This window comes from Callorhinchus milii, unplaced genomic scaffold (genome assembly GCF_018977255.1).
Source record: "Callorhinchus milii isolate IMCB2004 unplaced genomic scaffold, IMCB_Cmil_1.0 Scaffold19, whole genome shotgun sequence".
NCBI lineage: Eukaryota > Metazoa > Chordata > Chondrichthyes > Chimaeriformes > Callorhinchidae > Callorhinchus > Callorhinchus milii.
In genome coordinates, this window is record NW_024704760.1 from 9,951,631 (window position 1) to 9,969,793 (window position 18,163).

The window sequence follows — 18,163 nt, forward strand, 5'->3', positions numbered from 1 at the left end:
ACAAATAACTAACGCCAGTTTTAAAAGTATAATTTAGTTTTTTTTAATAATAATCCTTACAGTTGATATACGCCTATAATGTGGATAGATATTTGGGTAGGACATATTTGCAAGGCTATGGGGAGAGAGTGGGGGTGTGGGATTAATTTGGGTAGCTCTTCCAAAGAGCAAGCATGGTGGTGTGGGGATAACTGATGGGCTGAATGGTCTCCTTCTGTGCTGTATAATTCTATGACTCTCATGTCAAAACCTCTCAAAGTGCTTTGGGAAACAACTACAACAACTTGCATTTACATAGCGCCCCTCACACTGGGTAGCACTTAATAATAATAATAATAATCCTTGCATTTGATATAGCGCTTTTCACGTCGGGAGGACGTCCCAAAGCGCTTCACAGAACACACTGTAAAGTGAATTGACTGTATATTTGTGGGCGAACGCGGCAGCCAATTGCGCACAGCAATGTCCACAAACAGTCGTAGATTGAAAATGACCGATTTATTATTGTTTTTGGTTTTGGAGGGATTATTATTAGGCTCTGTGTGGAGTAAGGAAACTTGCCCAAGGTTTCGCCCTCTGCCTGGAATTGAACTCAGGTCTCTCACTTGCAAAGTGATTGCTCTAACCACTGAGCTACAGGACTCCACAGTGGTGGGGCTGACACAAAGCCGGGGGAGGGGGGACATGACTGTAAGCATGGTCGAAGAGGAAGATGGAAGAGGGAGCCAGCGGAGCCTGACCAGGACGAGGACTGTGAGATAGACTGGTGTGACTCACACTGGTTGCAGCACCTGTCATACAGGATAAGGGCTTCAAAGTTCTTCAGAGAGGATGGAGGTGGGCGGGGGCATGAGTATTGAGATAGCATGTCCTGGGGGAAGTGAGTGAAAGCTTGTCTGCTGATGGTGTGTGCGTGTGAGGAAGAGGGGGATGAATATACAATAGGGATTGAGTTGGTGAGGAGGGAGTTGGGGGTGGGATTGAGCAGCAGTGGTTGGGAAGAGATAGTTGTGGGTGGGTAGGGGGGCTGCAGCGAGGGTGTGTGTGTGTTTCACAGCTCAGACTTGTCCTTCATGCTGAGCCGGTAGATGATCTGGTAACCGTCGTCCCAGGCGTAGAGGTGCCGGTCCCCGGAGTTGTACTTGATGCTGGAGTGGGTGCCATAGCGCCGGGGGAAGTAGAGCAGGGGAGCGTTCTCACTGGTCACCAGGTCACTCACATCGAACACGCACTGGATGCGGGAGCGGCTGCGCAGTTTGCTGTTATACACCACGTACACCGTGCCGCAGATCACGAAGGCCCCCTCGGCGTCCTGGATGGGGCAGGGCGTATCCCACATCTGCTCGATGTCCAGGGTCTGGAGGTCCATCCTGGCCAGACAGATGTGGTCCGCATTCTCCTGGGTGGCATAGAGCGCCCACAACCCATCCTCGTCCGCGGCCAGGTCAATGTAGGTGAACGGCGAGAGGCCGTACACTGGGATCTGCTGCTCAGCCGGGAACATGGCGCTGTCCACCACTGTGCGATTGGCCAGGTGGTACTTGATGACCTGGAAGTCGGGCTGAGTGCGGATGTAGTAGAGGAAGCCTTGGAATACAGTGTGGCCGGTGCCGGCCCAGGGGTGGGGCAGGCGGAGCTTCGTGGCTCTCACCATCCCCGGGAAGTCGGTGAAGTCCCGCATGTTGGCGAACTCGTACACCGTGTCGTTACCGGTGCCGTCGAACACGTACAGCTTGTCCGAGTCCGACAGGACATCTCTTGTCCACAGGCCGGCCGGAGTGTCCAGCTTCTTCACGATCTTCATGGCCCTGATGCTCCCGATGGCATGTACGCAGTCTGTGAAAGGGTCGGACAGCATCGAAAGTTAGTGTCTTCATCATCATCATCATCATCATCAAAATAACCCTTCTATTTGATATAGCGCCTTATCAACAACAACACAAATGACATTTACGCCCTTCACATCAACGTCCTGGACAGTCAGGGATTCGGACCGGAGCTGGGGGTTTGGATCAGAGAGTGTGGAGGGCAGGGAGGGGACTTGGAGCTGAAGGAACGGTCGAAGAGGAGGGTCTTGAAGGAGGTCAGGGAGGGAGCGAAGCAAAGGGACTGTGGGATGGAGTTCTAAAGGACAGAAAGGCTGAAGGCCTGACTGCCGATGATGGGGTGGGCCAGGCAGAGGGACATGAAACAGGCTGTTGCCCACTGAGGGGAGTGAGTAGACAGGTTTGGTATGGAATTTATCACTTGATTTCATGTGACTTTGTCTAAACTTTAGCTAAAGTTTAGGAATGTTCATAGCAGATGCTGTAAGAGTTTTGAAAAATTCTTGGCCTCTTGATTACTGGTGTCACATTATCCAGTATTTTATTTTGTAGCTTTCTTGATTTGCCGCATTTTATTAAGAATTATGTACACAAGTGGTTATTCAAGAGAACATTGTAGGAACTGTTCACATGCTGGATTCATCTGAAGCTTCAGGGGTTGAGTTCTGTTTGAACTGCGTAAAATTTAATAATAATTCTTGCATTTAATATTGTGCTTTATCACGTCTTTGAGATATCTCGAAGCGCTTCACAGAATATACTGTAAAGTGAATTGGCTGTTGGCTTCTCTTCAGCCTTCAGCTCCCCCCTCGACTCTCTACCCCCTCCTCGCTCCCTCCCTTCCCTCCCCCTCACCATTTCCCCCCAATGCTCGGGTCCTGACCCAACTGTACAGCACCTTGGGACGTCCTCCCGACGTGAAAGGCGCTCTATAAATGGACTCTTGTTGTTGTATATTTTGTGGGCAAAACGCGGAAGCCAATTACGTACTACAACAACAACAACAAAATTACATATGTATAGTACCTTTCATGTCAGGAGGACGTCCCAAGGGACTGCAGGGTGGAGTTCCAGAGAGTGGGTGGCAAAAGGCCCACCTGCTAATGATGGGGCGGACGAGGCAGGGGAAGTGAAGCAGGCCAGAGCCCGCTGAGCGGAGGGAGCAGGCAGGATGGTAGGGAGTTAGGAGGTCACAGAGGTCGGGTGGAGCAAACCCATGGAGGGATTTGAAGGTGAGGACCAGTATCTTAAACTGTATCCTCTGTGTTATAAATGCCTCAATGTTATAAATGCACGTGTGAGGGTTTCGACGTCCTGCGGTGTAAGACGGTGGCGGAGCCGAGCGATGTTGCGAAGGTTGGGGAAGGCAGAATGGGTCATGTGGGGATGTGGGTTAGAAAGGATAATTAAGGGTCAAACAAGACACAAGGTTCCGGACTGGCTTAGCGAGGTGGAGGGTGCAACTATGGATGGTGATGCTGTCAGTGCCTGAGCCGCTGATGGGAGCCGATCAGGAGAGCCTCGGTCTTGTTGATGTTCAACTGAAGAAAGTTAACTCTCATCCAGGACTTGATGTCTGACAGACATTTAGTCAGGACAGCAGTGGGTCCTGGGTCAAGGGTGGAGGCAGAGAGGTAGAGTTGGGTGTCACTCGCGCACACGTGGAAGTTGACCCCATGTCTGCAGTGCGCACAGCAGTGTCCCACAAACAATTGTGGATTGAGAGACCATATTATTATTATTATGTATTATTTATTTTTGAAGAGAACCCGGGTCCTCTCGCTTCGAGGCGAGTGCTCTGACCACTTAAATGTCTCATCTGAAGGACGGCATGTCTGACAATGCAACGCTTCTCTGGACTTTCAGCCTTGACTGTGAGCTCAAAATCCTAATGTTCGGACTTTACGCTCACAGTCTAAGGCTGACACTCCAGTGCAATGCTTCTGACTCAGAGACGAGCGCCTAAGCCGGGCTGACACTCAGCGCTGTGCATTTGGCTGTCGCCCACCTACCTATGGCTTTGACTTGCTTGGGCTTCTTATCCTGACCTCGAGTGAACTGCTGCTCAATCAGCTTGTCATCCATCTCAATGCAGGTGGGTATCGGGTTCCGTGTCTCCATGTAATCCAACTCCCGCTCCAGGCGCTCGATGCGGGAATTCGATATCTCCAGCAGACGCCTCTGCTCCTCCCGCTGCTTGTCTATGTTCTCCACCATGCTGATGATGCGGTTCTTGAAGTCCCGGTACTCTGTGGCGTATCTTTGCGTCTGATCATTCCACACAGTGATACGGTCCTACACACCACACGCAACAATAATAATTCATAATAACAATAATCTTTGCATTTGATACAGAATAATAACATAAAAATAACGCAATAACAATTACAATGCATAACAGTAATACGTATTATTATGTATATTATTATTGATATGTATTATTATGTACAATACATATTATTATATTATAATACATACTATTATGTATTATAATAATCCTTGCAATTGATTCAGTCAATTCACTTTACAGTATATTCTGTGAAGCGCTTTGAGACGTCTCAACGCTGTGATAAGACGCTATATCGAATGCAAGGATTATTATTATTATTATAGCGCCTTATCAAGTTGTTGAGACGTCTCAAAGCGCTCACTGAATATACCGTAAAGTGGATTTTGTGGGCAAAACACAGCGCACAGCAGTGCCCCACAAACAGTCACAGATTGAGTGACGAAAATTTGTTTTTGTTTACTTTGAGCGATTGTTACCCCCAGAAAACCACGCGTCAATCGACTAACAACCAGCTTCCTACTTACTGCCAGGCAAACAGGCGTGAGGAAGAAGGAAACTTAACTAAGGTTTACCCTGTCAGGGAATCGAACCTGGGGAGAGACAGAGTGAGAGAGAGAGAGAGAGAGAGAGACAGAGAGAAGGGGGGAAAAAGAAAGATAATTCACACAGATTCAGACTAATTCTGAAACACGTCAGTTTAGTACAAGGCAGACCTGCCCGCAATGCCCTGGATGTGACCTCATTTATACACAGTGATGAAAATCGCCTGTTTCTGCTCAGTTGGAACAGATGAAGTTCCCACGTCTCCAAGCAAATACTGGAGGAGATCGAACAACGCTCGGTTACACAGTCACTGCGCTTCACAGTGAAACCCCGTGAAGCTCTTAGTCTCGATGATAACATAGCAGAGGGAGAAACTGCCAACAGCACAGGTTGGCTACATTTTATTATCAGCGTTCGCTTCAGTCCAAAGGAGCACATCAGCCTGAAGTTAATAATAATGTAATAATAATAATCCTTGCATTTGATATAGCGCCTTATCGCATCTTCGAGACGTCTCAAAGCGCTTCACAGAATATACGGTGAAGAGATGTTTCAAAGAGGTGATTAAGGCGCTGTATCAAATGCAAAGATTATTATTATTTTCTGGGCGAAGTGCGCCAGCCAATTGTGCAGAGCATTGGCCCACAAACAATCATTACTGCCGTCATTGCTGAGACCTGCCCGACCTGTGTCACCCCAGCCATGGCCACGCGGCGTTGCTTACACACACACACACACACACACGGTGGCGCTCGCTGCCAATGTTCCGCCGTGTTGGAGGGCATGAGTTTGGTGGGCAGCGAGCACTCACCTCAAATGATGCCAGTCTCCTCTCGATGTACTCCAAGAAGGCGGGCTGGGCGCCAGCGAGCGCCAGGAGGGCTGAGAGCACAGCGAGGGTCCGCATGAGGGATCTCATGGTGGGGAAGGGTCTGGGCTGCTGCTCGCACAGTCTGAGCTGCTGTGGAGTGTGTGTCTGTGAGTGTTTTTGGGTCGGTATTGCTCTCAGTCATTGGTTAGGAATGTTCCAACAGATGGGCCAGGAGCGGGGAGGCGGGGGAGGAGGGCCAACCCAATATCTCAATCAGATTCTTATTAATTCCACATGTTTTACCGCTTGCAAGTTTCAGAGAGTCAGAGAGACAGGATCAAAGCGCTACAGGGATTTCATTCAAAGCACGTCCACATCGCTCCCCTTGCCCCTGTGCTGACTCTCTGACTGAGGGGAACCTGGGGGCATTTCACCTAGAAAATACACAGTCACTCCACTTCACAGTTTACCCTGTGAAGCACTTTCAAACTCTCAACAACAACAAATTATATTTAGAAAGTGCCGTTCACGTCCAGAGTAGGTCCCAAGGTGTTGGACAGTGAAGGGTTTGCGTCTGAACTGGGAGTTGGAATCAAGAAGGGCGGGAGGACGGATCAGGGTGGGAGGGTGTAGGGCGGGGTGAGAGGGTGGCCAAAGGTACAGTCAAAAGAGAAAAGTCTTAAGGTGGGCTTTGAAGGAGACGAGGGAAGAGGCGAGGTGGAGGGGCTCCAGGATGGAGTTCCAGAGGGTGGGAGCAGAAAGGCTGTAGGCCGATTGCCAATGGTGGAGCGGGCAGGGCGGGGGACATGGAGCAGGCCAGTGCCTGCCGAGCGGAGGGAGCGGACAGGTTTGTGCGGTGTTAATAGGCCTCAGAGGTAAGGGAGAAGGCTGTGGAGGGCTTTAAAAATGAGGTGAGGATTTTAAACTGGATCCTCTGAGCGAGGTTTCCACAGTGAGCCCTCCCAGACCAACGAATGTTTCAACATTAATTCCTGCTTGTGTCCGACACACACTTCACAGGGTTTACTGTGAAGTGTAGTGACTGTGTATTTTGCAGCCAAAGATGGATGGCAATGTGATAAGCCGCTCTGCTAAATGTAAAAGGATTATTATTTTTATAACCGTTCCTATGATCACGAGGTCCCAGGCGTCAGCAAAGGGAAGTTGAGTACAGACACCAGGAAATGTTTCTTTACACAGAGGATGATCGGCAGCCGGGCAGGGTCACTGGGGAGGATGGTTAAAGTTCTCACCCTGGACTCACTTAAGACACATTTTGAGGCACCAAATAAACCTGATGATTTTTTGGCATCCTCCCATCGGCCAGGGTTTGGGGAATTTGTTGCGTTCAGTCTGAGTTTGGGCTCTGGCTTTCCGTAGTGACCCCTCCCAGACCACTGAATGTTCCAACATTAATTCCTGCTTGTGTTCACACAGTGTGCAACACACAGACACTGTAAAACACACACACTGTAACACAGTCACACACCGTGTAATGCACACACTTTGTAACTCACACACACTGTGTAACACACACACTTAGTAACTCTCACACACGCTGTATAACACATACTGTGTAACACACACATTGCATAACACATACTGTGTAACACACACACACCATATAACACACACACACACTACAACACACACAGTGTGTGGCACTGTGTAACACAAAAACACACACTGTGTAACAGACACACTCACTGTGTAACACACACACACAGTCAATCCATTTTACAGTATATCCCGTGAAGCGCTTTGAGACGTCTCAATGACACACACACACTGTGTAACCTATATAAGGCGCTGCTATATCAAATGCAAGGATTATTGTTATCAACAACAGCAACAACTGCATTTATATAGGGCACCCAGGCAGGGTGGCGTATGAGATCGCTTCCCCTGTGTAACCATATTGTTATTATCGAAGCCTTGAGTAGGCGAACGCTTCTAACAAACTGTGTGAGACACTGAGCGTGGCCAGGACAACAGCAAAAGCAGAGGAAATCTGTCTGACTGGTGTCTCTGCAGCTGGAGCCTGAGAGCCTCCAAGATTTGCTCCAGATGTGCTGAGCTCTGGCAGTGAGCGTGTGCTGGGGCAGCACGGCCAATGGATTTCCTATCACGGCTCCCGGCACAGACCCCAAGCGCACCTCCGAGACCCTGCAGCTGGTTATCACCCCTGACCCCTGGCTCCCGTCCAGGCTCTGTCTCTCTGTTTACTGCTCGCCTGAGCTTCTCTGTAGAGTATCCTCAGCCCCATCCTGGAAACATTCAACCACCATCCACCCCACAATCTCCCAAGTACTAAAGGCTGCACTGGCCTGCTTCAGGTCCCCCGCCCTACCTGCCCCACCATCGGCAGTCGGGCCTCTCTGGGGGCCTCTCTGACCCACTGGAACTCCATCCTGGAGCCCCTCGCTTTGCCCCTTTGCTCGCTGCCTTTTTCATAGATTCATAGAATGTTACGGCACAGAAGGAGGCCATTCGGCCCATCGAGTCTGTGCGGCTCTTTGACAGAGCGACACTTTCACTAACCCCAGTCACCAGCTTTCTCCCCATAACCCTGCAAACCCGTCTTCCCCAGATACCTATCCAGTTCTCTCTTAAAAGCTGTTATCGAATCTTCAAGACCCATCTCAAAACTTTCCTCTTTGAGAGTTGCCTTCGGCCACTCTCCCAACCCCACCCCTTAAGCCAACAAAACTACGTGAAAAGAATACGAGGAACAAATCGTTACACGCAAACACGAGAGAAAAGACACCAAAGATGTTGGGAAACATGATGAAGTGACAACACAACAAAAAATACATGAAAGAAATGCAAAACAAATAACACAGAAAAAGCCAAAAAATGCAAAAATAGATGCCAAAAACGGTGAGAAAAATGATGAGGAGACAATACACGACAAAAATGCAGAACAAATGATAACATATAAAAACGCCAAAACATGCAAAAAAACTGCCAAAGATATTGTGAACAATTATGAGGCAATATGAGAAGACACATGAAAAAGATGCAGAACAACAGCAACAACTTGGATTTGTATAGCGCCCTCCACGCCGGACGGCGTCTCAGAGCGCTTCACAGTAATGGATCCCGGGGCTGAGCCAGGGGGAGGGGGAGGGGCCAGAGGGGAGGGGGAGGAAGGTGACCAAAGGTGCGGTCGAAAAGAAAGGTCTTCAGCCGAGACCTGAAAATAGGAAGATATTGAGAAAAATGATGAGTAGAACATTACGAAAAAAATGCAAAAGAAACGATAGCGCATAGAAACACCAATAAATGCGAAAAAAGCGTCAAAGATGTTGAGATGACTCCTCATCATTTTTAGAGCCAAAGCAATAATGCAATACGTGACAAAAACGCAGAACAAATGATGACATAGAAAAACACCCCAAAAAGCGAAAATAGACACCAAAGATGTTTGGAAAGGAGACAATACGAACAAATATGTGGGAAAAAAACACAGAACAAATGCTAACACAGGGTTAGAAGTGCTAGCCTGAGAAGTGCTAAGGTTAGAGGTGTTAGGGTTACAATTGGTAGGTTTAGAAGTGCAACGGTTAGAAGTGCTGGGGTTAGATGTGCAAGGGTTAGAGGTGCGAGGGATAGAATTGCTAGGGTTAGAAGTGCTAGTGTTGGTAGTCCTAGGGTTGGAAGGGCTAGGGTTAGTAGTGTTAGGGTTTGAAGTGATAGTGTTAGACGTCCTAGGGTTAGAAGTGCTAGGGTTAGGGTTGCTAGGGTTAAAAGAGCTGGAAATAGAAGTGCTGGGGTCAGAAGTGCTGGGGTCAGGAGTGCTAGGGTTAGAAGTACTAGGTTAGAATTGCTAGGGTTAAAACCACTCGGCTTAGAAGTGTTAGGGTTAGAAGTAATAGTATTAGAAGAGCTGGGGTTAGAAGGGCTAGGATTAGAAGTGTTAGGGAGGGAAGTGCCACGGTTAAAAATACTATGATCAGAAGTGCTAGGGTTAGAAGTGGTTGAGGGCTAAGCATCTGGTTGAGGGTTAAGTCTCTAATTAAGGCATTAGCCTCTGGTTGAGGGCTAGGTGTCTGGTTGAGGGCTAGACATCCGATTGAGGGTTAAGCGTCTGGTTGAGGGTTTAACATTTGGTGGATGGCTAAGCATCTGGTGGAGGACTAAGAAAGATGACATAAGTAGCTTGAAGTTTCCACGTATCCTCACTTACCGTATAGTCTAAAGTCGTGCAACGAACCTGCTGTAAATAAATTGGCTGTGTGCCTACACTGAACCAGCCCCGACACTGACCAACACTCATCAAATACACTGAACAATCTCAACATGAACTGCCTCGATAACGAAAAGAGATCCTCTGACAAACACAAAGCCACCCCTGTCTCACAACACCTCGACTTCATTGAACCAGCCCCGACACAAAACAACTCTCGTGTCTACACTGGTCAAATCGAGAGCAATTAATTCCCAACAACTAGACTAAGGCTCCGACAGAGGCCGCCTCTCACCAACTACAGCAACCAACCCTGGCACCCACTGACTCAAACTACACTGCATAACTCAAACCATACAGTGTAACTACACTGAACCTGCCCTGACACAAACCAACTATAATAATAATAATAATCCTTGCATTTGATATAGCGCTTTTCACGTCGGGAGGACGTCCCAAAGCGCTTCACAGAACACACTGTAAAGTGAATTGACTGTACATCTGTGGGCGAACGCGGCAGCCAATTGCGCACAGCAATGTCGCACAAACAGTCGTGGATTGAAAATGACCAATTTATTATTGTTTTTGGTATTGGAGGGATTATTATTAGGCTCTGTGTGGAGTAAGGAAACTTGCCCAAGGTTTCGCCCTCTGCCTGGAATTGGACTCAGGTCTCTCGCTTGCAAAGCGAGTGCTCTAACCACTGAGCTACAGGACTCCACAACTATCAAACACCCTTTGAACTAAGCCTAACAAACCCAACTAACCTGCCTTCACTGAAGAAACATTGACAGAAACCGACTCTCAACAACTGGACTAAACTCACCCCAACAAACCCAACTGTGAACCAATCTCAGCATAAACTGACTCGACAACTACGTTAAACCAGTTTAAACAGAAACTGGTTTAAACAGAAACTGGTTTAAACAGAAACTGATTCTCGGCAGTTACACATTGCCGGATACTAGCAACCCAGCCGTGCACACTGCTCCAACCCAGCCCTGGCAGCAACTGACCTGAGGCAACCACACTGAGCCAACTCTAACTCTCAACTGCACTTGACCGGCCTCGTTAGACAGTCACTACTGACTCCACACCTGCCCTGAACCAACTCCCACACAAACTAATGCTCCACAACCCGCCCTGACAGAAACTGACTCTCAGCCACTCAACCCAACCAACCTTACAGACACTGACTCTGGGCAAACAAACCAACCTTCTCACAGTTACTCCATATGACACAACAACACACAAATTCACTCTGATCTCACATCAAACTATTGTAACAGATGGTTATCAAACCTAAACACAAATCCGATCTTAGACCATTAACTGCAGTGTTTGACCTCAATCTCTGTGATTCCTACAATTTGTAGCGATCGATTCTACCCTCGACCCAAACGTTGACCAACCACATTAATCCAGCAACATCTCCCCGTCCTGTCCCTCAAACCTCAGCCGCTGTTACTAACTTCATGGCCTGCTGTCTCTCTTCCTCCCACCCTCTGTCTCCCTCCCACCCTCTGGCTGTCTATTCCCCTCCTTTGAGCACCTTATCCTCTGCCATCTCTCCCATCTCTCACTAAAAATTCTCCTAATTTACCGTCCCCCCAAATCCTCCCCCACCTTCATCTCTGACATCTCAACCCTTCTATCTTCCCTCTGCCTCTGCTCCGACCGCCTCATCATAATCCGAGGCGACTTCAACCTCCACTTCACCCCCCCCACCCCCTCCCTGCTCCACCTCCTCTCTCCTCTCCTCTCTCAACTTCTCCCTCCACATCAACTCTGCTACTCACACCCACAGTCACCCGCTCCACCTGGTGATCACCCGGGGCCTCAGCGTCTCTGATGTCGCCATCACTGACAAGACCATCTCTGATGACCATTTCATCTTCCTAAACTCCTAAATCCCTCTCCCCACTGCCTCCAAACCTACCACCTCAACCACAGGCCGTGAAAGAAGATCATCCTGCAATCCCTCTCCGCTGCCCTGGAGTCCTCTGAACTCCTCCCTCCCCCAATGGCCCAACCCATCCTCTGTATTTACTCTCCTCCACAGCACCCTCTCCACCACACTCAACACCCTTGCCCCCCTCACCTCCCGAACTGCCTCCTATTCCCGATCTTCACCCTGGTTCACCGGCTACCTCCGCTCGCTCAAGGGCCATGTATACGGATGACGCCCAACTCTATCTCTCTGCCTCCACCTTCAACTCCAGGACTACTGGCGTCCTGACCGACTGCCTGTCCGACATCAAGTCCTGGCTGACGGACAACTTTCTACAACTCAACGTCAGCAAGACCGAGGGCTTCCTGATTGGCTCACCCCAGCGCCTCCGCACCTCGGGCACTGGCAGCATCAGCCTCCACGGCTGCACACTCAACCTCACTGAGCCAGTCAGGAACCTGGGTATCTTGTTTGACTCTGAACTGTCCTTTCCCCCCACATCCGCGCCATGACCGGTACTGCCTACCATCACCTCCGCAACATTGCCAGCCTCCGCCACTGCCTCACCCCTCAGGCTGCTGAAACCCTCACCCACGCATTCGGCACCTCAAGGCTCGATTATGGGAATTCACTCCTCATCGGCCTTCCCAACTCTTCCCTTCACAAGTTGCAGATCATCCAAAACTCTGCAGCTCGTGTACTCTCACACACCAGGCTCCGTGACCCCATCACTCCCACCCTCGCCCGACTCCACCGGCTCCCCATCCCCCAGAGGATCGAGTTCAAGATCCTCGTCCTCACCTTTAAGGCCATCCATGGCCTTGCCCCCTCCTACCTCTCTGATCTGCTGACTCCCTAACAACCTGCCCTCTCCCTCCGTTCATCGGGCTCCGGTCTGCTCCATGTCTCCCGCCCGACCCGCCCTACCATCGGTGGCCGGGCTTTCAGCCTCTCTGCCCCCACACTCTGGAACTCCATCCCACGGTCCCTTTGCCTCGCTTCCTCACTTGCCTCCTTCAAGGCCGGTCTCAAGACCCTCCCCTTTGTGCCTTCGGTCATCCTCCCACCTCTCTGCATTCCCTCACTCCTACAACACCCCTCCTCTAGGCTCGGGTCCCGATCCCTGACTGTCGAGCGCCTTGGGACGTCCTCCCAACGTAAAGGGCGCTCTACAAATGTCATTTTGTTGTTGTTGTTGCTGTAAATGAGCCGCATTACAATCTCTGCCACGCATCGCCCCCTGCTGTACCCAATACGTATCTACATTTAGCTGTATGTTTACAGTTTGTTCGTTATGTTTTCATAACAATACTGCTTTTTGATATAGCACTTTATCTTGTTTAGTCATTATTATATTTGATTTTAATATGTTTATTAGCATTGGTCCAAACAGCACCACTCTGTTCAATTTTAGTTGTTGATATATCTCTCTGTCAGTCTCTCTCTGTTAGTCTGTCTCCAATAATAATAATAATAATCCTTCAATTTGGTATAAAACTTTATCACGTCAGAAGGATGTCTCAAAGTGGTTCAAGGATTCACTGTGAAATGGAGACATTATGTATTTGCAGCAGCACAAATGCACACAGCGATGTCCCACAAACAACCATGAAATGATTAACCATTTGACCATTGATGGACCATTGGCCTGGACATTATCATGTTGTCTCGATGTCTCAAAGTGCTTCACACGCTACAATGTAAAGTATAGTGACTGTATTTTGTGAGCAAAACGAGGCAGCCAGTTTGCACACAGCAATGTCCCACAAACATCCATGGATTGAGCGATCAATTTTATTTGGGGGATTTGTTTGCCAGGACATCAGGAGAAACTCTGTTCTCTTTTGGAATTGTGCCATGGGATATTAAGCATCCACCTACTCAAGGAATTTACTAAATTGTACCTCTTAATGTTTTTTCAGAGCAGAGCTGCAAATTTAAAACTCACAAACATTGTTAACTTACATTTATATAGCGCCCTTCAGGCCGGACGGCATCTCAGAAACTTAAGCTATAATATCAGACTATATAGAGGTGTCATTGTTAATGTCAGCCTATACAGAGGTTCTCACCGTTAATATCAGACTATAGAGAGGTTCCCTGTTAATATCAGGTGAATAATAATCCTTGCATTTGATATAGCACCTTATCACGTCTTCGAAACGTCTCAAAGTGCTTCACAGAATATACTGTAAAGTATAGTGATTGTGTATTCTGCGGCGATTAGAATACAAAATTAAATTCTATAAACCGAAATCCTGATATGACTTCACCTTCTGTTAATCCCCAATGTCGCGGTTCAGAGGCAGTTGTTTGGTCAGAGTTTTAGGTGAAATTTAGAGATAAATTATGTCGCCGGACACGAGGCTGACGTCGCCAAACAGGTGGAAGAACAGGATTGTTCATCTTCCTACAGGCAGCCAAGAGAGCCGGGAATGCCCCCCCCCCTCCCCACCCCCCCGAGTGGCTGATTTATATCCACAACAATATAAAACTTTCAGACACAGTGATCAGTAATGGTTGTCTTTTTCCTGCTCTCCACCTCTTCATCTTTGTTGTTCTCAGGGTTGACGCTACCCCAGAGTCTCCTGTGAGCCTTATTGGAGACGAGGGTATGACCAGGGAATGTTCTTTGCACAGATCAGTCCTGATATCACCTCAGGTTGCAGTACAATATCCCGTTCTTAGCCTCGGCCAGAACATGGCCCCAAAACTGTCAAAAGCGAAGGATGCGGTGAACCAAACGGGATTATCCAGGGCACGGTCACTTACTAATCAGTGAAATCTACACCTGAGGGGCAAGGAGAGCAATAAAAGTGGGAAATTATGGATGAGAATATGGTGCAGGAGGATAATCAGGAGGAGAACCATCAGATCAGCCACTACCATGGCAGCCATGTACACTCCGCACTCTCTTCTCAGGAGATCACAATCAAATATCAGATTGGCTGCAAAAATAGACCCAACACAATACAATACGGTCAGGAAAGCTGAGTGGGAGGATTCCCTGCTCCCAGTGACTGCTCTTCCCTTCCAAGTCCTGCCAATCAGTTGGGCTATATTGGGTTGGCATCAGCCACATGTGGCCCAGGATACTGTGCACCCACCCGCTCAGTAACTGAGTGAAAAATAATAGAGCAGAGAACGTGGTATTCCTGGAGCCTCAGACACATCATCAATTAGACAAGAGAATGTTCTATTTATAAAACTGTCTCTGGAAAGTAAACTGTTCTGTAAAGTAGATATAACTCTCTTACCATCTAATGGAGTAAATGCAGTTAATGATTCACAACACCACCAACCTACTCGGGGTACCAAAAGTTGCAATAGGATAACAAATAACTTTCATTAGCAGAATTGCTGGGCAATTACCTCATTGAAGCGATGTGTGTCTATGGAAATTAATAAATATGACTGAGTCACTGACAAGAGGATCTGGTTTATATCCCAGACTGGATTCAGTGAAGCACGTGATGCAATAACTGCTGTTGCTTACAGTCAATTAAACAAACACATGACATCTGCTGCTTGGCCAGACGAGTAAAATCTTCTTTTGCGTTGCTGTTTGTGCGAATCATGTAGGATGGACAGGGTGGAAGCTCACTGCCCGAAAGGCTCCGGCTTTAGCTCACAGATGCCAATCGTGATGACAGGTTGTGACACTCCTCACAAACTGACGGCAGAGGCTTCTGCGATTTACTGAACTCAGTCAGTCAATGTTATGATCAAAAGACAAGTAATATTCTTTGTTCTTACATTATTTAATTAGTAGAATTGCAAAGGATTAAGTAAAAGACAAATTAAAATAAAGTAAACTAGTAACAAAATTCCTGAATACATATTTATATAACTCACGGTCCAAAATTATTCTTCATTTCAACAAGACTACAGACTCTCACCCCAAACTTCTCCAAGTCCATAGGATGTCCCAAGGTGCTGTAGTCAAGGGTTTGTACCCAAGCTGGGGAGGATACTGAAGGGACACTGAGAGCTTGGGGTGTTGGTGAAGGGGAAGATAATTGAAGGTAAAAGAGAACACAGTATAGAGATAGCGCTCATCAAAGTAAGAAATGAAATCCTCTCTATCTGTGATCAGAGCTCCTTTGTCCTCCTGGATCCGCCATCCTCCTCCACCACCTCTCCTCCCTCATTCACTTTAGTGGGACCACACTCGCATGGCTTGAATCCTACTTAATCAACTGCCTCCACTTCATCTCAGCAAATGGTTTCTCCTCGCGCCCTTGCCCGTCACTTGTGGAATACCCCAGGGCTCCATCCTTGGCCTTCTTTTTCTCATCTATATGCTCCCCCTTGGCAATGTCATCTGCAGAAACTGAGTAAGCTTCCACTTATAAATCTACCTGTCCTCCTCCAGCTGCAACTCCCAGTCCGTTGATATCCTGGAAAAACATCTACGGACCCCCACCCCCCCAACCTCTCTTCTGTCCTGGAGTCATCTGAACTCCTCGTCCTCCTGCAATGACCTAGCCTCCTCAGTCACTCTCCTCCAAAATTCCCTCTCCACCACTCTTGATGTACTTGTTCCCCTCACTTCCCAAACTGTCTCCTACGCACGAAAGTCACACCAACCACCTCCACTCTCATAAGGTTCAGGTGCATGCTGCCAAATGAGCCTGGCTCAAATTTAATGGTCCATCGGCGGATCTGGTGGACCTTATCAAAACTTATCATTCCACCCCTTGCCTCTACTAAATCATCCTTCTACTCCCAAGACAATCTTGGAGGCCAGGAACACCCCAAGGCTCCTCTTCTCCATCACCAACTGGCTCCTACACCCATCCTTTCCCACCTTGCCCATCCTCTCCTCCAATGCCAACTGCGAGATGAACTTCCTTGAAACCAAAGTCGAGTGGATTTGCTCAGCTGCCTCTGCCCTTCCATCTACTACCCCTTCCCCATTTCCCCCTCGTACACCGGCTGCTACTCATGCCTCCCTCCCCACCTTTGAACCAATCTCCCCCTCCTCTCTCACCACCGTTATAACCCACATGAAACTGACCACCTGCTCCCTCGAACCTATCTATCCCTCTCCTTACCTCCGAGCTTCACCTCCTTGCTCCTCTATTCACAGACATCATAAACCTCTCGCTGTCCACTGGCAACATTCACACCCATTTAAAAACAGCTGTAATCACTCTTATCCTTAAAACTCTCCCTGGACCTATCCCTGCCCTAAAACTCCATCTCCAACCTCTCTTTCCTTTCCCATATCCTGGAACTAATCGTTGCTTCCCAGCTTTGCTCCTTCTCTCCGCCATTCCCTACACGAACCCTTCTGTGCCTCCCACAGCATAGAAACAGATTTGGTCAAACTGACAAGTGAAATTTTGGTGCTGTCAATATCACCATCCAAGGACACACTCCACCTCCCTGAGGTCTGGAACCGTGAGATCTTGTTTGACCCTCAACTATCCTTTCTACCCCACATCCGTGTCATGACCCGCTCTGCCTTCCCCCAGCTCTGCAATGTAGCTGTGCTCCGCCACTGTCTCACACCGCAGGCCGCCAAAACCTTCATTGATGCATTCATCACATCCAGGGCTTGACAATGCAAATTCGTTGCTTGTCGGCCTCCCCAACTCCTCCCTCCACACACTGCAGATCATCCAGAACTCTGCAGCACGTTTCCTCTCCCTCACCAGGGTCTGCAACCTATCACCCCCATCCTCGCCCAACTCCACTGGTTTCCCATCACGCAGTTCAAGATCCTAGTCACCTTCAAAGCCCTCCATGGTCTTGCTCCCGCCTACCTCTGCAACCTCCCCAACCTTCCCACCCCCTCCGCTCAGCGGGATCCTTCTTGCTCCACGACCCCGCCTCACCCGCCCCACCACTGGCGGACAGGCCTTCTGCCACTCTGCCCCCATCCTCTGGAACTCCATCCCGCAGTCCCTCCACCTCGACCCCTCCCTTGCCTCCTTCAAAACCCGTATCAAGACCCTCCTCTTCGACCGTGCCTTTGATCACCCTTCTTCTCCCACCGCCCTCCCCAATCCTCAGCTTGGGTCCAAACCACTCCTTGGGATGTCCTCCCGATATGAAAGGCTCGAATGCAAATATAATTTTGTTGTTGGGTGTGAATGTGTCTGTGAGTGTGCGTCTGTGTATGTCAGAAAATTGACTCTCAAACCAGCAAAAAAAAACATTTATTCAATTGTAAATTCAACTTAATTACTGCAGCAAGAGAGAGAGAGACTGAGGAGAGACACTGAGAGAGACTGAAAGAGAGAGATTGAGAGAGCGACTGAGCGAGAGACTGAGAGAGATAGAGAGACTGAGAGAGAGAGAGGGATACTGAGAGAGAGACTAAGAGAGAGGGAGAGACAAAGAGAGAGAGAGAGAGACAGACTGAGAGTTACAGACTGAGAGAGAGACACACAGACTGAGAGAGAGACACACAGACTGAGAGAGAGATTGAGAGAGAGACTGAGAGAGATTGAGCGCGAGAGTCAAATCCATTTAAAATATTTCTTTGTATAAGTCATATTAATCATTTTCTAAGTAATAGAAAAAGAGAGAGCGCGAGGGGGGT

At 48.5% G+C, this 18,163-nt stretch overlaps 1 protein-coding gene across 1 annotated transcript; it reads right to left on the minus strand.

The window, feature by feature from the left end:
* Positions 1 to 685: 685 nt before the first annotated feature.
* On the minus strand, positions 686 to 5,638 carry olfml3b (olfactomedin-like 3b). Its single transcript, XM_007894107.2, has 3 exons — positions 5,471 to 5,638; positions 3,839 to 4,121; positions 686 to 1,836 (listed from the first exon to the last, which is right to left on the minus strand). The coding sequence occupies exons 1-3, from the start codon at positions 5,576 to 5,578 to the stop codon at positions 1,052 to 1,054; spliced, it is 1,176 nt and encodes a 391-aa protein (XP_007892298.1). The 5' UTR covers positions 5,579 to 5,638; the 3' UTR covers positions 686 to 1,051.
* Positions 5,639 to 18,163: the final 12,525 nt, after the last annotated feature.

Excerpts from the sequence above, each read along its gene's own strand:
- olfml3b (XM_007894107.2), bottom strand. The coding sequence starts at position 5,578 with ATGAGATCCCTCATGCGGACCCTCGCTGTGCTCTCAGCCCTCCTGGCG. Across the intron at positions 4,122-5,470 it reads GGAGACTGGCATCATTTGAG|GACCGTATCACTGTGTGGAA; the intron begins GTGAGTGCTCGC and ends TGTGGTGTGTAG. Across the intron at positions 1,837-3,838 it reads CAAGCAAGTCAAAGCCATAG|ACTGCGTACATGCCATCGGG; the intron begins GTAGGTGGGCGA and ends ACCCTTTCACAG.